General features: G+C 47.1%; 1 protein-coding gene across 1 annotated transcript in view; it reads left to right on the top strand.

Moving 5' to 3' along the window:
• Positions 1-20,624, top strand: part of XPC (XPC complex subunit, DNA damage recognition and repair factor) — a 29,551-nt gene extending 8,927 nt beyond the window's left edge. The window contains exons 4-16 of the mRNA XM_072720210.1: positions 3,321-3,444; positions 4,452-4,536; positions 5,865-6,022; positions 6,499-6,619; positions 9,714-9,803; positions 10,596-11,489; positions 12,882-13,042; positions 15,968-16,049; positions 16,979-17,113; positions 17,197-17,366; positions 17,913-18,006; positions 18,579-18,668; positions 19,668-20,624. Coding sequence (XP_072576311.1) covers positions 3,321-3,444; positions 4,452-4,536; positions 5,865-6,022; positions 6,499-6,619; positions 9,714-9,803; positions 10,596-11,489; positions 12,882-13,042; positions 15,968-16,049; positions 16,979-17,113; positions 17,197-17,366; positions 17,913-18,006; positions 18,579-18,668; positions 19,668-19,883 — 2,420 coding nt within the window. The 3' untranslated portion in view covers positions 19,884-20,624. The remainder of the gene's footprint in view (positions 1-3,320; positions 3,445-4,451; positions 4,537-5,864; positions 6,023-6,498; positions 6,620-9,713; positions 9,804-10,595; positions 11,490-12,881; positions 13,043-15,967; positions 16,050-16,978; positions 17,114-17,196; positions 17,367-17,912; positions 18,007-18,578; positions 18,669-19,667) is intronic.
• Positions 20,625-20,955: the final 331 nt, after the last annotated feature.

Raw genomic sequence — 20,955 nt, 5'->3', positions numbered from 1 at the left:
GCTGTGTGATCCTGTTTTTCCATTTGAGTCCGCTGGGAGTCATGTCACTAAGTTGCAATCTTGTTTCCTTTTGAAACTAAGTACCACCAAATAAGGTTGTGGTAGGGACTTGCTTTCCATGCAAGGAAAAATTCATGACCAGGTTACCAAAGAAGGGTGTATATTTTCTTCCCCTTTTGGCTGTCAGTGGTTAGATCATGAGATGGAGGCAGCATCATTTCGTAGGAAGCACACAGGTTTTAAGAGTAGTGAGATTTGGGTTCAGAGCCCCCTCTTAGTATTTGTATAGCTGTGAACAAGAAAATCCACCTGTCAGAGCTGTTATTTCACAATAACAGTAAGCACAACAGTAAGCGCTGAAGGCTCACCGTGAGCTGTTCACAGGGTAGCCTACCAGGATTATAGTGGGGGGGAAAGGTTTGCCATGTAATCTGCCTAAAGCATCCTGTACTTACAGTAAATGGCAGCTAATGTTATCATCTCTGATTCCTTCTGTCTAGCTTGACTTCATCCCAGCTTTTGATTTTGAAAACCTACAAACCAATTTAAAATGTAGCACAGTGACTCTTCACCTAGATTCAGTAATTTTAACATTTGCCATAGTGAATGTATCTTTCTTCAAATACACATTGTGCACAGTGTGAAAGTAAGATGGCAGACATCCTGGCACTTTTCATGCATTTCCTGAGAATAAGACCTTCTCCTGCATGATATTTTCACACTTAAAAAAAATGAAAAGTCTCTAATTGTTACAAAAATATGCTTCATAGCTGTTTGTTTCTAATCCAGGATCTAATCAAAGTGTGTTACACCTCTTTAGTCTCCTATAGTCTAGAACAGTGCACCCCATCCAGCATCTTTTTTTGCTTTTTGTAGCACTGCTGTTTTTGAAGTTTTGGCCTTTTCCTTTGTAGGATGTCTCATACTCTAGTTTTGTCTGATAAACAGGCATCTGAGGATGTTTTAGTATCCCCTGGTTTCTTACAAACCGTAAGTTCAAATTTGATTGAACTTAGGTTAAACTTTTTTTTTTGTTTAAGATTTTATTTATTTATTTGAGAGAGGGAGCAGGAGAGCACAAGCGTTGGAGAGGGGGGAAGCAGGTTTCCTGATGAGCAGGGAACCCAAAACAGGGCTTGATCCCAGAACCCTGGGATCACGACCTCATGACCTGAGCCAATAGCCACTTAACCGACTGAATCACCCAGGTGCCCCTAAACTTTTGGGGCAAGAATACTTCACAGCTTTGTACTTTATACTGCATCCATTAAGAGGCACCTCACATCAGGTTGCTCTACTAGTGTTGCTAAGTTTGAGCACGTCATGTGGTACTGCCAGATTGTGACAATATAAAGGCATGTTTTCCCGCTGTAATTAACCTTCTTAGGTGGTACTCTGATTCTGTGTGAACATCTTATTTATTCTAAACAACTTTTTACTTAATGGTTTTTATTATGCATGGATCTTTACTGAATCAGAGATTATTACATTGAGCATTCCAGAATGGAATATACCAATTCTCTCATCTCATATGCATTTATCAGTTGACTTTGATGTGTAAAGAAGAGCTCTCTCTTTTAAGAATTGTATTTATTTTGAGTATCACTTAAAGATATTTAAAAATTCACATGTTATCAGTTATTATCACTATGCTTTCTGATCTTCAAGTTGTCCCAGTGGGAGCCCCTTTAAGCCAACTACCCTACTATTTGACATGGTCTCATTTGTTTTTGAGAACATTCTGGTTTTCTGGCACAAGGTGTTACAGGTCCACCCTATACTCTTCTTGCTCTAGATGTGTAACAGCTTTTGTTTCTCCAGAAATCCCTGGCTCATTTTAGTAAGGACTGGTATGTAGTAAACCAGATCTTGACATTAGGTGTGTTCATTGCCAATGGGGTGTCACTGCTTCTGGGCCCAGAGACTCTTTAAAAGGGTCTTTGCTTACGAAGTTCACAAATCCAGCTCTGAATTCAGTTTATTTTAACTATGCTTTACAAGTGATATAGAAGGTAAAGAGATTAAAAAAAAGATGTGTTCCTTATTATAAGTTTGTGATTGGGGCTGGAAGGCCCCTGAGTCATGCCTGTATACAAAGCTAATTATGATACGTGTTATTGTAGTAATACAGAGAATAGGAAATTGTTCTTATTTGGCTTTTTTTTTTTTTTCTTGGAGAAAGCCTAAGTCTCTACTAAAACACTCATGAGCATCAGCTCCTTGATACCAGAGGTCTGGATCTAACTCAGTTCAATATCCCTGTGCCTCAGTTTCCTGCTCTAAGGGCTGTTTCTCTGGGTTGCTATTCAAGTTAGATAAGAAAGGTAAAACAGCTTAGTCTGTGACATTTTTGAGGTACTCAAAGCATGGTATGAATATGGGTCTTCTACCTTGGATCTGTTCCTAACTCCATCCCATCAGAACCTCCATTTTGTTTAATTTGAAAGCTAATGTAATAATTATTACTATTTTTTTTTAAAGATTTTATATATTTTGAGAGAGAGTGTGTGCACATGTGTGTGTGTGGACAAGGAGAGGGAGAGAGAATCTCAAGCCGACTCCATGCTGAGCACAGAGCCTGATGTGGGGCTTGATCCCACAACCCTGAGATCATGACCTGAGCCAAAACCAAGAGTTAGACATTTGACCAACTGAGTCACCCAGGTGCCCCTATTATTACTGATTTTTTTTTTTTTAAAGTTTTTTTTATTTATTTATGATAGTCACAGAGAGAGAGAGAGAGAGAGAGAGAGAGAGAGAGGCAGAGACATAGGCAGAGGAAGAAGCAGGCTCCATGCACCGGGAGCCCGATGTGGGATTCGATCCCGGGTCTCCAGGATTGCGCCCTGGGCCAAAGGCAGGCGCCAAACCGCTGCGCCACCCAGGGATCCCCATTATTACTGATTTTAAAATTTCATTTATTTTTTTTTAAAGATTTATTTATTTTAGGGGGGAGGGGAAGGGGAGAGGGAGAGAGAGACTCCCAGGCAGACTCCCCACTGAGTGCAGAGCCCAATGTGGGGCTCAATCCTAAGACCTGAGACCATAACCCAAACCAATATCAAAAGACAGATGCTTAACTGACTGAGCCACACAGGCACCCATGATTTTTAAAAATTATTATTATTGGGGCACTTGGGTGGCTCAGTGGTTGAGCATCCATCTTTGACTCAGGTTGTGTTCCTGGGGTCCTGGGATCGAGTTCTGCATTAGGCTCCCTGCAGGGAGCCTGATCCTCCCTCTGCCTATGTCTCTGCCTCTCTCTCTGTGTCTCTCTTGAATAAATAAAATCTTTAAATAAAAATTATTATTATCACTAGAACTTGGTGAGCCTGTGCCAGGTGATGTGGGAGAGAATGCAGCCTTCTCTAAATCTGTTCTGCCTGTGAAACCAGTGGAGATAGAGATTGAAACACCCCAGCAGGCGAAAGCAAGAGAAAGAAGGTAAGATTAGGCACTTGTCTCTAGATTCCAGTCACAAATAATCAGCAAGGGCTGCTACTTAATGAAAGCTTTTGAGAAACACGGAGGAGACTAGGGCTGAGTATCAAAGTGGTCAGGAGCCTTCAGTGAGAGTCCTGGGTTCACTTTTTGGACTTGAACGAGAATCTTGGTTTGTTCTCTGGCAGGGGAGGACATAGGAAGAGGAAACTCTTACCTATTGGGTATCTGTTAAGTGCTGAGGGCTCTGCAAGTTTTCCATTATCTTACATAAACTTTAGTGTGTGAATGAGGACCTGGAGGCTCAGAGAAATTAAATAACATTTCAGGAGTCACTCAGCCAGGAAGTGGATGAGCCAAGATCTAAATTCTCTCCTGCCAACTCGACACTCCTGCTTTTGCACTATGTCACACTGCACGATTTGAGGCAGTGCCCCACTATGGGAGGGAGCCCCCATTCCATCCCAGGACCACTGCCACTTCTGGTGGCTTGGGAATGTGGAACACAATGTCTGGTGGTTAATTGGCTAAAGAGTACCACTCTTTGATGGGCATGTTATTAGACATGAACGAAGGAGTTGATAGAAGTCATTCAGGAAGCATCAAGTTTTCTTACAGGTGCATGGGACACAGGCATGGAAGAGATTTTACAGCAGAACAGCGCATACCAGTGAATGTGTGCCAGTTTAACCCAAAAGTACTGGTGCTAAGGAGGGAATCAGGAATTGAGAGGTCAGACAGGCAGGCAAGACTCCTTGGCGGATGTGCACTTCAAAGCATGTCCGTGAGGCATGATGGGTAGAGAATGTCCCAAGCCACCGTGTTCAGGTGAGAAGGACCAGAAAAGTCTGCAGAGAATAGCCAGCTTGCAGATTGGCCCTGTGCAGGAGAACAAGGATAGTGATTCCCGAGCTGTTACACATGAAAGAAGGTAATTGGAAGCTGGGGTCAGGTGTCAGTCTCCCACTTCATTCTCTTCATTCTCCTGATTTTTTCAATATGCCTTGCAGCGAAAGGATAAAAGTGGAGTTTGAGACCTATCTCCGGAGGATGATGAAACGTTTCAGTAAAGAAGTCCGTGAGGACACCCACAAGGTAAGGGCAGGGGGGCGAGGGGATAGTGTCCTCACTGTCGAGGAAGGGTGGTGTGGTGCACTCCCTCCATCTCTTCTTCCACCTGTTTCATAACCTCAGTTCCCATCTCCACTGAAGAGACCACGGCTTTGACTTCATCCGGTAGTTACCGAACTGTATTATGGACCTTGCAGGGTACTTGGCCTTGTGGGGATAGAGACTCATATAAAACTCATTTCCTGCCATTAGGGAGCGTCTGATCTCCCATATGGAACAAGACAGATTTCAAAACAGGAAATTCAAGACTCAGGACCAGGAAAAGGATCAGTGTGGGTCTAGTGGCTGAGGAAGGTGGCTTTATTTACAACAAAGTCCAACAGGGATTGGTGGTGGGGAGGCTACCCTCGCTTACTTCAGAGGGCATGGCAGGACGAGCTGTGTGTCTGCGTCTTGGAGGGATGTGTGGTAGAGGCCTGTGCTAAGTGAGGGAAGGGCACTTTGATGTCCCTCTGACTGGCAGTGGGCAGCCAGAGTGGGTAGAGTTGGCAGGCAGGGAAAGAGATGGTGTCTGCAGCAGCCGCAGAAACCTGGAGGTGAGATGAGCACAGGACAATGAGGAGATGAGATACCTGCCTCCCTGAGCCCTTGAGGAACACCTGACATAGCTGCTTGTACCTCTCGGTAGAAATGAGAGGAAGGGAAGAATTCATTTGACTCCAAGATGAGGCAAGAAGAGCAGAGCTGTTGACTGAAATGGAGAGGCCATAGGTAGGGAGGAAGGCAGACTGTTTTGAAGGGAAAAGGATGTAAAGTTGGAGAAGATGGGGTGGAGGGGGAGTCACGTGACCATCTCTGGAGGTTGGAGAGTGGTTGGAGCTCATGTGGGGGGATGGCCGTTGGGTCTGGAGAGGAGGAGGCTGGGTTCTGGCACCCTGGGAAGGGTGGAGAGTGGTCTGGTGAACCCGCACCCTCCCCCAGCTTGGACGATCACTGGCGTTTGCACATCTCCCTTCTCTCCCCCTACTTACTTTTCCTCCCAATCTTTTTGGAGCAAATCTCAGACATTGTAGACTGTCATCCATAAGTCTGCAGCATGTATCTAAAAGACAAGTCCTCTTAGAAAAAAAAAGTTTGTGTTCTGCAATTTTGAGATTTGGTTGTATCTTTGAGGGTTATATCTCGGGAGAAGATAGGGTGAAAGACAAAGTCTTAGGAAATGGGTAACATTGGGATTTTTACTTCCTTGTGTGTTGAAATAACAGCAAATAATTCCTGCCCATAAAATGTCTCTCAGTTTGGCAGCAAAAACTCCTCTAGTTCTTGGCCTACCATCTTCCCCTTCTTCCCAGGTTCACCTGTTGTGCCTGCTGGCGAATGGTTTCTATCGAAGTAACATCTGCAACCAGCCAGATCTGCTTGCTATCGGCCTGTCTATTGTCCCAACTCGCTTTACCAGAGTGCCACCTCAAGACGTGGATGCCGGCTACCTGTCAAACCTGGTGAAATGGTATGGTCCTCTGGCCCCTCCTGCAGAGCCCTACTGTAGGACTTAACGACTCTCAGAGGCTGGGGGCATGTCAATTACACAGACCTTCCCTGAGGGGATCCTATATGTCGGGCCTTGGGCACAGCATTGCGGATAGAGAAACGTCAGGCACGATCTCTGCCCTGGAAGACCTCCCAGATTGGCCGGGAGACAGCTCCGCCCCAGATTATCAGGGTAGCATGAGGAGTGCTTAGGAAAGGGTCTGCTGGGGACTGTAAGTGCACGTAGCAGCTGGGGTCTGGAAGGCTCCTAGGGATGTGAAGTCTGCGGGGATCTTCAGTGGTGAGCCGGGGTCAGCCACACAGACTTGGGAAGATTAGAGCAGAGGTGGTGAGGCTCACTATTCCCTTCCAAGACTCTCCCTTCTGATTTTCTTGGCTGTGAAAGAATAATGGGCATTCCTCTTTGCCCTGAGGGAACACCTGGTTTCTCTCCAGGTTTGTTGGTACATTTACAGTTAATGCAGACCTCTCAACCAACGAGCAAGATGGCCTACAGACTACGTTGGAAAGGAGGTTTGCTATTTACTCTGCTCGAGATGATGAAGAGTTGGTCCATGTAAGTGATTCCCCCTGGCAGCACTATTTTTTAGTAGGTAATGACCATGGCAGTCAAGTGCAAGATACCATTCCAGTGTTCTATGTGTTCTTCTTTATTCAGTCCTCATAAAATAAAAAATAGGTTCTGATGCTCAGAGAGGCCAAAGAACTTTCGTAGGGTCATTCCGCTGGTAAGCACTGGAGTCAGGTCCAGGACCAGTATGTGGGTGGAAAGCCTGCATTGTTTCTACTGGTTGGTGTCCTGGAGTATTAAGCACTTAATTTTTGGTCAGGTGCTCTAGAATTGTTTCCATTAACTATTCAAAAATTATGTTCAGAGGTCCCAGGGAAATGCTTTTTTGAACATTGACTGCTGAAAGTCATCAGAAAGCGTATATCCTTACCTTCTAATTTGAGAAGGGACACTGGCCGGCAGCTGGGCAGTGGGGAGAGTACTGTCTACCAGAAATAGAGGTAGAAATATAGCTGTATCCCTGAAAGATTCTTATTAATTATATATACTCCTATCTGAGACCCAGCTTTTCTATTTGTTTAGGGAAAGAGACCAGACTTCTTGGCCCTGAAAAGCCCAGATGATTGGCACCCTTACCTCTTTCTGAAAAGTCTAAGAGACCTGACATGGCCAGTAATTTTGCCATAATACTACCACCCAGAGAAAAGCACTGATAGTTGAGTGTTATCCTCTAAACTTTGTTCCTGTGTGTATTTCCAAAATATTTTACCCACCCTAAAAGGATACCATGTGCCCATTAAATAGTTACTGCCCATTCCACTCCATCCTCCGCTCCCTCAAGCACCCGGCACCCACCAGTCTGCGTTCTGTCCCTGTGGATTCATGTATTCTGGATGTTTCATGAGGACGAAGTATCATATGTGATCTTTTGTGTCTGGCTTCTTTCATTTAGCGTAGTGTTTTCAAGATACAACCATGTTGTAGCATGTGAGCACTTTGTTCCCTTTTATGGTCTGTTGTAGGGATAAACCACAATTTGCATCCATTAGTTGATGGACATTTTGGTTCTTTCCACCTGTTGGCTGTTGTAAAGAGTACTCCCATAAATATGTGTACGTGTATTTATTTGAGTACTTGTTTTCAGTTCTTTTGGGTATATGCCCAGGAGTGGAGTGCTAAGTCATTTTATGTGTAACTTTTTGAAGAGTTGTCAGACTTTTCCACAGCAACTGTACCATTTTACATTCCCACCAGCAATGGACATGGGCTCCAGTTTTTCCAGATCTTCACTAACACTGTGTTTTCCTTTTTTTTTTTTCTTACAGCCATCCTAATAGATATGAAGTGGTAGTTCATGGTGGCTTTGATTTACATTTCCCTAGTGGCTCATGATGGTTATCGTGCTTGTGTGCATATTGACCATTTCTTCTTCGGAGAAATGCCTATTCAAATCCTATCCCCATTTTTAATTTTTTATTTTATTTTATTTTAAAAGATTTTATTTATTTATTCATGAGAGACACAGAGAGAGAGAGAGAGAGGCAGAGACACAGGCAGAGGGAAAAGCAGGCTTTACCCAGGGAGCCCAACGTGGGACTCAGTCCCGGGACTCAGGGATCACACCCTGAGCTGAAGGTGGCACTAAACTGCTAAGCCACCTGGGCTGCCCGTATCCCCATTTTTTAATTGGTTTCTTTATCTTTTTGTTATTTAGTTGTGAGAATTCTTTCTATATTTTAGATGCTACACCCCTGTCAGATGTGCACATATTTTCTCCTATTGCAGAGGTTGTCTTTTCCCTTTCTGGAGAAAGTCTGTTGATGCACACAAGTTTTACTTTTGGTAAAGCCTGCTTTTTCTATTTTTCTTTTATTCCTTATACTTTTGGTGTCTCATCTAAGAATTCATTGCCAAATCTAAGGTCATGAAGCATATCTTCCGTATGTTTCCTTCTAAGAGTTTTACAGTTTTAGTTCTTACTGGTAGGTCTTTCATCCATTTTGAGTGAATGTTTATATATGACATGAGGTCGATATTCAACTCTATCCTTTTTGCATGAGGATATCCTGTTGTCCTGGCACCCTATGTTGAGGAGACTATTCTTCCAGCTGTTTGTTGTCGTTATCTTCACTACTGGTTGGAGAGACCAGTTTTTCAGTGGGGATTGCATGGCCTTTGCACCATTGTTAAAAATCAGTTGGCTGTTGACATGAGTTACTTCTAATTTTGTTTAGCCATCATGACTCCTTCAACTCTTTCAGTCTGGCAGTTTCTGGGTTTTTCCTCGTCCTTCCTATCTTGACACTTTTCAGTATACTGCTTAGGAATTTTGTAGAGTGTCCCTCAATTTGGGCTTCTTTGATGTTTTTTCATCCCCTGCTGCTTTCAACTCCAGAAGAAATAGGCAAAATTAATTATTATTATTTTTTTTGATAGAGCATGGTGTTTTGCAGAAAACCTGCCCTCTTGTTTCTTGCGCTCTTGTTTGGGCATTGCAGTAATTCCTGAGACTCTGAGGTCTGCATGGGAAGATCTTGATCATGTGCTTTATCACTGTCCCTGTTTTGGACATTTGTTCCCCTGAGGAGGCTCCACTCCTTACAGGTTAACAGAATTTTTAGAACTGCAGCCTCCAGGAGAAAGCCTTGTGGGGAAAATGGTAAACGGAATAGACTTTGGAGATCTGGTGGTGATGTTTTCTACTTTTTCTTCTCAAAGTGGTCTTTCGTTTATTTTTTATTTAACCACAAGTACAAACACCTGTTGAATACAAGAGTTAGGTAAGCTGAAAAAAAAAAAAATTACCTGTGAACACCTATAACCCCAAAACAGGTCCTTTTCCAAATACACGTATATGTTTATATACTTTTTTTTTTTTTTTTAACAAAAATTAACATTACACACTAAAAACCAAACTTCTCTTTTCCTTTACCATGTAGCAAACATCTTCTCTTTTTTTTTTCTCTAAAGATAAATCTCTTTGGCATCATTTTTAATAGTATGCAGGGTTCTGGGCTCCTATTGTTTGGTCCTTTCTAACTTTTCTCTGTTAGAAAAAACTACCATGACAAACAACATGGAATTAGTGAAATCCTCAGTTTTTTCCTTAGGATAAATGTGTCATTCTTTTTCACTGCAGATATTTTTATTGATCCTGCGGGCCCTGCAGCTCCCGACCCGACTGGTGCTGTCTTTGCAGCCACTTCCTCTGAAGCTACCTACAGCAAAGGTGGGGTTCTCATGGACAGCGGTTGGCTTGGTGGGGAGGGAGAAATTATCAGACTTCCAACAAAAAAAAATTGGTCATTAAACTATTTTTAAGGGCTGATATTCATGGAGTGTGGGCCCCTGGGAGCCTGTCATGCTCAACCCTGTGTTGGGAAGACAGGACACCTGTGGGCCTCCAGCAGCCTAAACCTGGTCTGGAGAGAGGTCCCGGGTCCCCCATGGTTTAGTGCTGTATGACAGCAGAATGGCCGCATCCTCCTCCTCCTTGGCCATGTGGAGTAGTAGTGGGTGAAGGACTCTGGGTTCTGCCATCATCTAAGCAGGAGGCTTAGCACTCTGAAACTTAGTGGTCCAGAAGTGGATTTCATTCTATTAATGAAGCAAGTTTATTAAGTGTATTGATATTTGTTCACAAGACACATTGTGTGCAAGGTGGGTATTATTGCTGAGGAAACTAAGACTCAGAGGTTTATATATACATAATAAATATTTAAGAAAATGTAAAGTAAATGTATAATTGAAACCACCTAATGAATTTGAAGCAGAACTGGAGTTGAAACCCAGGCTTGTCTGTTTCTGGTGCTCTTTTCTTGGGCCAATCTCTAGAGTGGAAAGAGTTACACTGTGACTTATCTAAGATGCTATAGATTTTCGTGAATACATTCTTATATTTCTAAAGGATTGCCAGCTGACCCTCTCTGACATCTGTGGATGCTGGTTCTGTAGCCAGTGACTTAGCCCTGGCAGATTATAGGCTTTCTATCATACCATGATAAATTTCCTATTGTTTAAGGGAAAGAAAGCTACCACGGAGAGATCTGCAGAGGATCCTGGCAGCTCCTTGGAAACTTCCAGCCCAGTTGCAGAAGGCCAAACCAAACCTAAGACCAGCAAAGGAACCAGACAAGAGGACACATCTTCTAAAAGCCGTGGCAGTACAAGTGCCAAAGGGAAGAAGGGCAAGGCAGCTGCAGTTGGGAAGAGACGGAGAGAGCCCTCCTCTAGTGGGGAAGAAGAGCGCAAGGCAGGAGGACAAGAGGAGGAAACCCAGAGACGTCGGTATGGCCGGGAGCGGCAGGTGGCCTCCAGGGTGTCTTATAAAGAAGAGAGCGCAAGTGACAAAGGCAGCAGTGGCTCTGACTTCGAGCTTTCCAGTGGGGAAGCACATCATTCATCTGATGAGGATTCTGAACCTGTCCTTCCCAGGCAGAGAAGAGCCCCAGGCCCCCAGAGGACAAAGGTAGGGTCCAGGACTGACTCCAGGACCCAAAGTGGAAGACCCTCTAAGCATCCCGGTTTTCCAGCAGCATCCACAAGCTCTTCAAGCAGTAAGAGTAAGCAAGGCAAGAAAATCTCCAGTGATGGTGAGGGGGCAGAAAGAAGGAAAGCATCTGGTGTAGACCAGTGGCTAGAGGTGTTCTGTGAGCAGGAGGAAAAGTGGGTGTGTGTGGACTGTGTGCATGGTGTGGTGGGCCAGGCTCTGGCCTGTTACAAGTATGCTACCAAGCCCATGACCTACGTGGTGGGCATCGACGGTGATGGCTCGGTCCGGGATGTCACCCAGAGGTACGACCCAGCCTGGATGACTGCGACCCGCAAGTGCCGGGTTGATGCCAAGTGGTGGGCTGAGACCTTGAGACCATACCAGAGCCTGTTGGTGGAGAGGGAGAAGAAGGAAGATTCAGAGGTAAGGCCTCGGCTGCCATGGGCTTGAAGGCCCATCTTGGCACACCTTGTATATGCCTGGCCCTGTGTGAGGGCATCTTTCTGTGTGATCTTATGTAATTATCACAGCACTATAAACCTGGGATGACTGTTGTCTTAATTTGCCAGTTAAAAATGGAGGCCTGAGAGATTAACTGCCCTGGTATTTGAACCCATGTCTATCTGGCTTCGAAGCTATATACAGTATACTTTTAGGTTGTTTCCTAGTTGTAAATTTGGAACTTTAAATACTTTATGCAGTCACATAAATTGCACTGAGTGGAAGAAAGAAAAAGTCATTAATGCAATGGTCATCTGTATCCCTACCCCACCCCTGCGTGCACACTCACAGAAGCACACACACAGACATCCCTTCCTGGATCTAGAAGAGTCATCTGGAAAGAAAGGGATTGGGGAAGGTATCCTGGAAAGCAGGCTGCTACAGCAGTACTTTGTGTCTGGGACACCACCCCCCACCCCCACCCCCACCCCGACCCATGCTCCGTGTGCCTGACAGTCGTGTTCAGTGGAGCTCGGCATTTGCCCGGATTCAACAACGAATTAGTCCCACTTTGTGAGGACAGGTGAAGCTTGGGTTTTTTCAGCATTCCCTGTGGTGGGGCAGTTCATTCTGCATTGAGAATCTCCTCCAGGAGTGTTCCTGGTCCATTTTACTTAGAAGTGACAGGGTGAGTGGGGATCATGCAGATGGTGTCAAAATTGACTAACAAAAGTATTGGCAGTGGAGGCTGTTCATGCTCCGCCCCCTGCCACCTCACCTGGCCAGTGCTTGCTAATTTTCTGGGGGTATTGGAAGAGCTGCCAGGGGAAGGTCAGGAGAACTTGGTGAACAGGATGTGAATTCCACAGTGGAATTGCCCACTGAGAAATCCGAATCCGTAGAGAACTGCTGAGACAAGTATTAGGGACAGTGGACTCAGAAGAGTTACATGATGCAAATGAAGAGTTACATGGTGCCCGTTTGAGTTTCCTGGGAGACCAGGATCAGCTAGATCCAAGTTGCAGAGCAATGGCCTCACTGAGAGGTGAGGCCTCTTCCAGAAGAAAGCTGCATGTCTTCCCTGAGGACTAGAGTGGGCAGTGACCTGCCAGGGCTGGTCAGGGTGTCTGAGCACTGAGAACGACTAGGTTAGGTAACTCTTCAGAGTTGCCACAAGCCACAGGATTCTATGCTCCTGTAGCTTTCAGTGTGTCTAAAACCTACTTAGTACCATACGGCAGACGCAATGTTATGGTCATTGTTGCTCATGAAACCTGCTCCACTGTTTCCTGACATGGTGGTGTAGGGGTCGCCTGCCTCAGACCTCACCTCCTCTTCCAACCATGCTCAGCATGGTCTCTCTGGCCTTTGCAGTTCCAGGCAAAACACCTGGGCCAACCTTTGCCTACGGTCATTGGCACATACAAGAACCACCCTCTGTATGCCCTGAAGAGGCATCTCCTGAAATACGAGGCCATCTACCCTGAAACAGCTGCCATCCTTGGGTACTGTCGTGGAGAAGCTGTCTACTCCAGGTGCGTGAGGCTGCCCAGTGGCTTTGTGGGCTTCCCGATGGCCCAGGACTGGCAACCTTCTGGGGCAAGGGGCTGCTTACGTCAGCCCTTTAGTCAAATGTGATGAGCTTTATGGTGTGTGCCTGCCATCCTGTGTGGTGTGTGTGTAGAAGGTATTATAGCTTGAAGATGAAAACAACAAGGATTAAAAGACCAGCAGATGTGGAGCACCTGGGTCTTTGGTTGAGTGTCTGCCTTTGGCTCAAGTCATGATCCTGGGATCCTGGGATTGAGTTCCATATCAGGCTCCCCACAGGGAGCCTGCTTCTCCTGCCTAAGTCTCTGCCCCTCTCTGGGTCTTTCATGAATAGATAAATAAAATCTTTTAAAAAAGACCAGGTACAAAAAAGTTATGGGGGAAGAATTAAAAGTACAACAAAGTTTACATGGGGCAATAAAAAATACACCCCTAATACGTAAGTTACAAATACACAAAAGGAGGGAATACAAGATATGATCAGGAAAATTAAAGTGATTGATGTTTTAATGGCGACGGAGCTTCTGTTTGGGAAGATGGAGAAGTTCTGGAGGTAGATGATGGGGACGGTTACTTAGTGTGAATACACTTAATGCTTCTGAATTGCACACTTAGAAATGGTTAAGATGATATATTTTGTGGATATTTTGTCCACACTAAAAAAAAAAAAAAAATTCCAAAGAACTGGGGAAGGGAATAAGAGTTAGAAAAAGAATGTAAAATATATACAAAATTAAAACAAAATTTTTTAAGGTTTTATTTATTTATTTAGAGAATGTGGGCATGTGAACAGGTGGAGCAGAGGGAAAGAGTTGCAAGCAGATTCCCTGTCCGAGCACAAAGCCCAACGCCCAGCTCCATCTCAGGATTCTGAGATCAAGAGATGCTTAACTGATTGTACCACCTACTTGCCCCTAAAACAAAATATTTTAATAATGTCAGTTTAGGGTGAGGGGGAAAAATAAAGAAGAAGAACTTTCTTTTTAAGATTTTATTTGAAAGAGAGAGCACGAGCAGGGGGAGGGGCAGAGAGGGAGGATGAAGCAGTCTCCCTGTTCAGGGGGGAACTTGATGTGGGGCTTGATGTAGGGCTTGGTCCCAAGACCTCGGGATCATGACCTGCACTGAAGGCAGATGCTCAACCAACTAAGCCAACCAGTTCTCCTAGAAGCAGAACTTTTAAGATAGAAAACCACAGAAAGAAAGAACTAAAAGAAGTGATTTTTTGAAACATTGGAATGAAAGGCCAAAAAATAGAGTAGATGTTTTTAATAAATTGGAGAAGAAAGAGAAAACAAGGCAATCACTTGGGTAGGTGATATGAGTCCTCTTAGTGGGGACGTCCTGCATGGACTCACCCTACACCCTCTGTGCAGGGGCTGTGGCAGGGCCTTGTGTTCCATGTCAGGAAGCGTCGTGCTGGTCAGGGCCTCAGTTACGGACAGTCTGAGGCCTCAGAGGCTCCCCGTGCCCAGCTGCCTGGGTAGAGGCCGCCCAGGTAGCAGTCATAAGGCAGAGGCTTCCTCAGATGGTTGAGGGGCAGCCGGTCTGGTGGAAAGAAAGAGCAGCCCTCCATAGGGACCACCATGTCAGTCCTAGGAGAAAGCATTAGAGGTAGACAGTTTTTGTTGGGTAGTAACATAAAGTCTACCACTTAACCATCTGTAAGCATACCGCTCAGTGGTGTTAGGTATGTTGATCATACTGTACAACCAACCCATCAGCTGTCTCCAAAAGTTTTTCATCTTCCCAAAATGAACCTTTGTCCCCATCAAAAAGTAACTCCCCATCCCTCCCCCAGCCCTTGGCAGTCACCATGCTGCTCTGTGTCTTCTGCATTCAACTCTTTTAGGGACCCCATAAAAGTGAGATTAAACAGTATTTGTCGTGTTGTGACCGGTGTTTGTGGATGGCCACCTGTGTAGCTTCCTCTTTTGACCGCTGTGAATAATGCTTCTGTGAACATGGGTGTATAAATATCTGAGATTCTGCTTTCATTTCTGTTGGGTATATGCCCAGAAGTAGAACTGCTGGATCATATGATAATTCTGCGTTTACTTTTTGAAGATCCAACCTACTATATGCCACAATGGCTGCATTGTTTTGCAGTCCTACCAGCAGAGTACAAGGATTCCAATTTTTCCACACCCTCACCAACACATATTTTCTGGTTTTTTGATAATAGCCATCCTAACAGGTGCGAAGTGGATAGAAGCTGAGATTTATTCTGACAGGGCTGTGTCCACTTCCCTGCTGTTCTGCTTGTCGTGTCCAGACAGTGTCCACCTGCCCCTCCTCTCCTGTGTGAAGACCATGACCAGGACATAATTGCTCCTTTGGGCAATCAGAGCTGTGCAGCCTGCTGAGGGAGTACGGGTGGAGGTCCCTGCCTGGACAGGGATGCTGTGGGCAGAGCAGCACTGCTCCGGTGCCTGGAAAGTGGTCCTCCCACAGCCTGGCAAAGCAGAGAGGACCCAGCTCATTATCCCTCAATAGAGGACAATGCTGAGGGTCAGGAAGGGAAAGTGCCTTGTGCATGATCACCCTGCTAGGCTGTGGCACAGAGGAGGCACGCACCCCATGCGCACAGTACTGTGCTGAAAATCAGCCTCAGATGGGGCAGGTGCTGGAGGGCCACACTGGAAGGGAAATTGGTGCCCTTGCTCACTGAACCCTGCTCTCTGGTCAGAGTTCAGGCTGCAAACTGAGGAAGAGATGAGTGCTCCCTGGCTCAGCAGGGAAGGCAGGTCCCACGGTTCCCTCAGGAGCAGGGCTTGAGGAGAGAATCAAGGGCTGAGCCTTCTGGGAGGCCCTTCTGGGAGGTGGTGTAAGGTGTACATCCATGCACTTGGTGCCCCTTCAGCCAGCTGTGAACTTTGCCATGTGTCTCCTCCTGTTGGCCCCCACAGGGATTGTGTGCACACCTTGCATTCCCGGGATACCTGGCTGAAACAAGCCCGTGTGGTGAGGCTGGGAGAAGTGCCCTACAAGGTAACCACTGGGGGGCGCGCTGGGGGCAGAGGCATGGGCACAAAGGGCTGCTGAGTGCACACCCAGGAAAGGCATCCTGGGTAGACCTTTCTGGCTTGAGAAAGACTGGAGGAAGAGAAAAGCATATAAATATGTCTTACTTTAATGAGGAATTTGGAAGTTGGATCTTTCAGATCATGCAAGAAATTTTACGTTTTTTAAAAGTTATAGAATAGAGGCTGTATGTGATCCCTTACGAGAAGCCTGTTAACCCCTACCCTCCAGGCAGCTGGTGTGCCCAGTGCCCATCTTCTGCCCCACCCAGACCACTCCTCTTTGTAGCAGTTACGAAGCCTGCTTGCTAGTCCTCCTCAGTGACAATTGTGGCTGTTAGACATCACCAGGGAATGTCTGAGGGGTTCCAAAGTGTCAGTGCCTTCCAGGGTGCATGACCCGGGTGGTTACTAATTTAAATCCTGGCCTTGTCATTTACCTGGCCATGGGACTTAAGTGACTTCATCTCTGAGTCCCAGTTACCCTATCAGTGATGAAAGTGTAGGACATGGTATGGCCAGTAAAAGCATGACTTTGGTCCTCAGGACCATGCCGTAGGAGATGGTTTACACCTCCCAGGCTGCTCATCTGTCCAGTGGAGACAGTGTTAGAACCTACCTGCTGGGTTTGTTGACAAGTTATCTGAGTTAACACACAGAAGCTCTGGGCACAGTGCCTAGGGCAGGGAGCACTCTGAGGGGTTGGCTAGTGGTAGCAGTACTTGAGTTGCTGGTGGTACTAGGAGTTGTACAGGGGATAAGAAGCACATTGTCTTGGGTTCATTGTGGCAGTTAAATGAGGCCACAGTTGTAAAGCACTCAGCATAGTGCCCAGTACACAGTAAGTGCTTAGGAAGTGGGAGTCTTTTTGAAAACTGGCTGTTCCCTCTGGCCTAGATGGTGAAGGGCTATTCCAACCGGGCCCGGAAAGCCCGCCTCGCCGAGCCCCAGCTGCAGGACCAAAATGACCTGGGCCTGTTTGGCAAGTGGCAGACAGAGGAGTACCAGCCACCCGTGGCTGTGGACGGCAAGGTAAGGGCAGCAGCGCCTGGTGGGGTCAGGACCAGCCTGCTTCATCCTGCAGCCGTCTAGACCCAGTATGCCACTCCCTGCAGGTCCCCCGGAATGAATTTGGGAATGTGTACCTCTTCCTGCCCAGCATGATGCCTGTCGGCTGTGTCCAACTGAACCTGCCCAACCTGCACCGCGTGGCCCGTAAGCTGGACATTGACTGTGTGCAGGCCATCACTGGCTTCGACTTCCATAAAGGCTACTCCCATCCCATGTGCGTGAGGGGCCTTCCTGGGGGCTGGAGGTGGGGTGAGACATCCTGGAGAAGGGGCAAGAAGTCGATGTGGGGGCTGAGGCCATGATCTGGGTTTTACTCTGGATTTGCAAAGTCAACCTTAACACTTTACCTTTTACCTTCACACTTTTACTCTGCCTCCATGCTAGGGCATCAGAACTAATGAAACAGCATGCTAGTGATGCTAGGTGAAAACCATTTCCTGGGGGTGGTGACGGGTGAGCCAGCAGTGTCAGCATGCTTCCTGGTCAGGTGGCTTCTGTCCTCCTGTGGGGTTGGGCAGCCCTTATCCCAGCTCCCTTAGGCAGGCCTGGGGAAGAAGACAAGGTGTCGGAGTCCACAGGCCTGCCTTCTGCATGGGTGGCGTCTGTCAGTAGCTGTGGCTGGGATTATGGACGGCTGATGCAGGGAATCCATCAGGGCTCTGGGCGCTTAGGAGCCACCTGCTGGCCTCCGCAACGGAGAGGGGAGAGGCCAGAGCAGGCAGCAGGATCAGGTAAGACCATCCGTGTTGCATCCTTACAGAACTGATGGGTACATTGTCTGCGAGGAATACAAAGACGTGCTCCTGGCCGCCTGGGAAAATGAGCAGGCACTCATTGAAAAGAGGGAGAAGGAGGTGAGCAGTCTGGCCAGGGTGGGTGTGGGTGTGGGCTGAGGTGCGTGCAAAAGCAGATTGGCAGGGGCACACAAGCCCCCAGGTGGGGCAGGTACTGCACTTGCAGAGTGGTTAAAAGGAGAGGCCGTGTGCTCCAGAGCTATTTCCAGCTCTCGGACTTTGTGGAAGGCACCCTGTGGAGCTAGCCCCTGATAAACAGGGTCCTGTCTGCACCTCAGAGCCCACCATCTCTGGCCACTGTGTCCCTGGATCCTGGCTCTGGGGGCTGCTGCACCTGTGGCACACACCTGCCTCTGCTGAAAGGAATTGCCCATGGTCCCAAGTCTGTGTGGCCTCCTCCTTGAAGATGGTATAAGTCGCTAACAGCTAAAAAGAGGCTTCGGACTTGCTGCCTTTTATGTGCATCACTTTATAAATGACAGTCATTGTAAAATGACCTTGGCATAGTTGAGAAACTTTCTTAACTAAAAAGTCTTCTTTTGCACCTTTATATGTTCAAAGGTTCCATCTTTACATTTTTCCTGAAAATGGAGGTACCTAACATTTTGTGATCCATTTCATGTTGCCTGCAGAAAAGAGAGAAGCGGGCCCTAGGGAACTGGAAGCTGCTGGCCAGGGGACTGCTCATCAGGGAGAGGCTGAAGCTTCGTTACGGGGACGAGGTCAGTGGGGCTTGCTTGGAAAGAAGCCCAGGCAGGAGAGGGGGTCTCAGAACCGCGGCCCCAGAGTCTGCCCGTAAATGGCTTATGTTTTGACACCACAGTGTACCTGCCATGGGTCTGATCTGGGGCTAAACCCATCCAGGGAGGGATGAGCCTTGTCCCGCGTTTCTCAGTTTGACCCGCCACCCATAGCCTTGCACTGCTCCCTGTGGCCATCCTCCCATCCTGGGGTTGCTCATTCAATTCCCGTCTCATGGCACCTGCTGGCCTGGGCCAGCCTGTGGGCGCAGGTGCAAAGTTGATGGGCAGCCCTTATAGGGCTCCCATAGGGGCAGAGGCCCCTCCGCACAGTTCTGTGGTGAAGTCAGCATTGGGCAGACGCAGAGATGTGCGCTGGTTATAGCTATAACCACACCTGCTTTCTCCCTATCTCCAACCCCACATGCTGCAGGTTGCCTTTAAAAAATATTTTTGTCATGCTTCTCCCTCACATCCCTTTGGTGACCTTTACCAGGCTTTGTGTTGACTCCATCCACTCATGTGCTTTCACCTTCTGCATCCAAACCCTCCATTTCTCACTCTCCAACCCTGCTGGCCCCACGGTCAGGGAGCCCCCCCCCCCCCCCCCCCCCCGAGCATTTGGCACTGAGAGGTGGTCTGTGCAGTTGAAGACATTGGTGCACTTTTGTGCGGAAGTGAGGTAATATGTGCAAAGCCCCGGCCTGGCGATCTCCTAGATTTGGTTGTATGCTCCTTGAGAGCAGTTTCCTGCATAAACATCTTTGCATTTGGCAGCACTGAGCCCAGAGCAAGATATCTAGTACCTGCTTGGAAGAGGCCCCAGTGTGAGGAAAGCTCTCCCCCAGCCCCACACGGTGCCCTGCCTTCCCTGAGTTACTGACTCCAGGAAGGGCTGTTGCTGGGGGCTTTGCTGCCCCGATTGCTCCCTTCCATCTGGTTGAGGCCTGCCCTTCCCCTCCATTGTCCCCCTCTCTCCAGAGTGGTACAGGAGCTCCCCAAGCACATGCAGGTGGTGGACTCTCTTCTGATGAAGAGGAGGGGACTAGCTCTCAAGCAGAAGCATCCAGGATCCTGGCGGCCTCCTGGCCCCAAAACCGAGAGGCTGAAGAAGAGCAGAAGCCAAAGTGCTCTAAGAAGACCAAAAGGGAAAAGAAGGCAGCGGCCTCCCACCTGTTCCCATTTGAGAAGCTGTGATGGGGGTGGCTACCCATCAAACTCTTGCCACGCAGGCCCAGGTGGTGGCAGCGGCATCTCCTCTAAGAAAGCACAGAAGCAGCATGCGCTGCCCATGAGGGCCCGGGGACAGAGGGGTGACGCTGAGGTGGTGCCATGGGTCTGGTCTGGCCCAGGCTTTGTCATATGTACCCAGAGTAGGGCTTTCAGAGCTGTCTCATGCCCCTTTGGTTTGAGCTACGGAGCCCTTCGCAGGAGACTCCCCTGCAGCCTACACAGCACTCAGCCCCTCTTGGGAAACCTGAGTTAGTTCTCTTACAGAAACCACTGGGTGATTTAGAAACTGCAGGTGAATTCTTCATCTGTCAGACTCTCGTGCTTTTGCCTCTTGCAGACTTGGGACCCTTTTCCCACAGCCCATTCATTTTGTCCTCAGCCGGGTTTACTAATACTGCCTTAGGCTGCCTCCTTGTGGTGTAGGAGAGCGGGTAGGTGCTAAGTATGGACACCTTCCATTACAATGTTGGGGTCTACTTTTCAGGGTAACACTTCAGGGTGGCAGAAGATGGAACAAAGAACTAAAATCAGGAAAGAAAAGGAGGAACACTGAGAGTTAAAGAACTGTTGGTCAGAGTGGATCAGTGTTAAACTAGATTTTATTCATTGCTGGATAAGTTTATAAACGCTCTATGCATTGCCGATATTCAGGAGAAATAACTTTTGTAACATTTTGAGAAAAAATAAAACCTTTATCTAAAAAGACATAGCTTTGCATTTTCTTCCAGATTTGCTGCCGGCTAAGAACACCTGCATGATGGGGTGATCTGTCCACATGTTAAGACTAAAGACCAGGTTTTTGTTCTCAGGTAGACCGGGAACTCATCATTCCACACAGGGAACTTTTTCTTTCTGTGTTAGCAAGGGAAGATGTTCTTTAACCTTTGACGGAAGCCATTAAAAATTTGAGCTAGTTCTATCCAAGGGAAACAAACAAAACACTTGCGGTGTGACTCATCTGTAGCAAGAGTCTGGCTGGAGGACTGGTGAGAAACAAACAGAGGTTGCCTTGGAAACCGCAGAGCCTCCTGCTTCC

The sequence above is a fragment of the Vulpes vulpes genome, chromosome 9 (genome assembly GCF_048418805.1).
Source record: "Vulpes vulpes isolate BD-2025 chromosome 9, VulVul3, whole genome shotgun sequence".
Taxonomy (NCBI): domain Eukaryota; kingdom Metazoa; phylum Chordata; class Mammalia; order Carnivora; family Canidae; genus Vulpes; species Vulpes vulpes.
The sequence above is the reverse complement of the archived record's forward strand: the minus strand, read 5'-3'. Positions and strand labels throughout refer to the sequence as shown.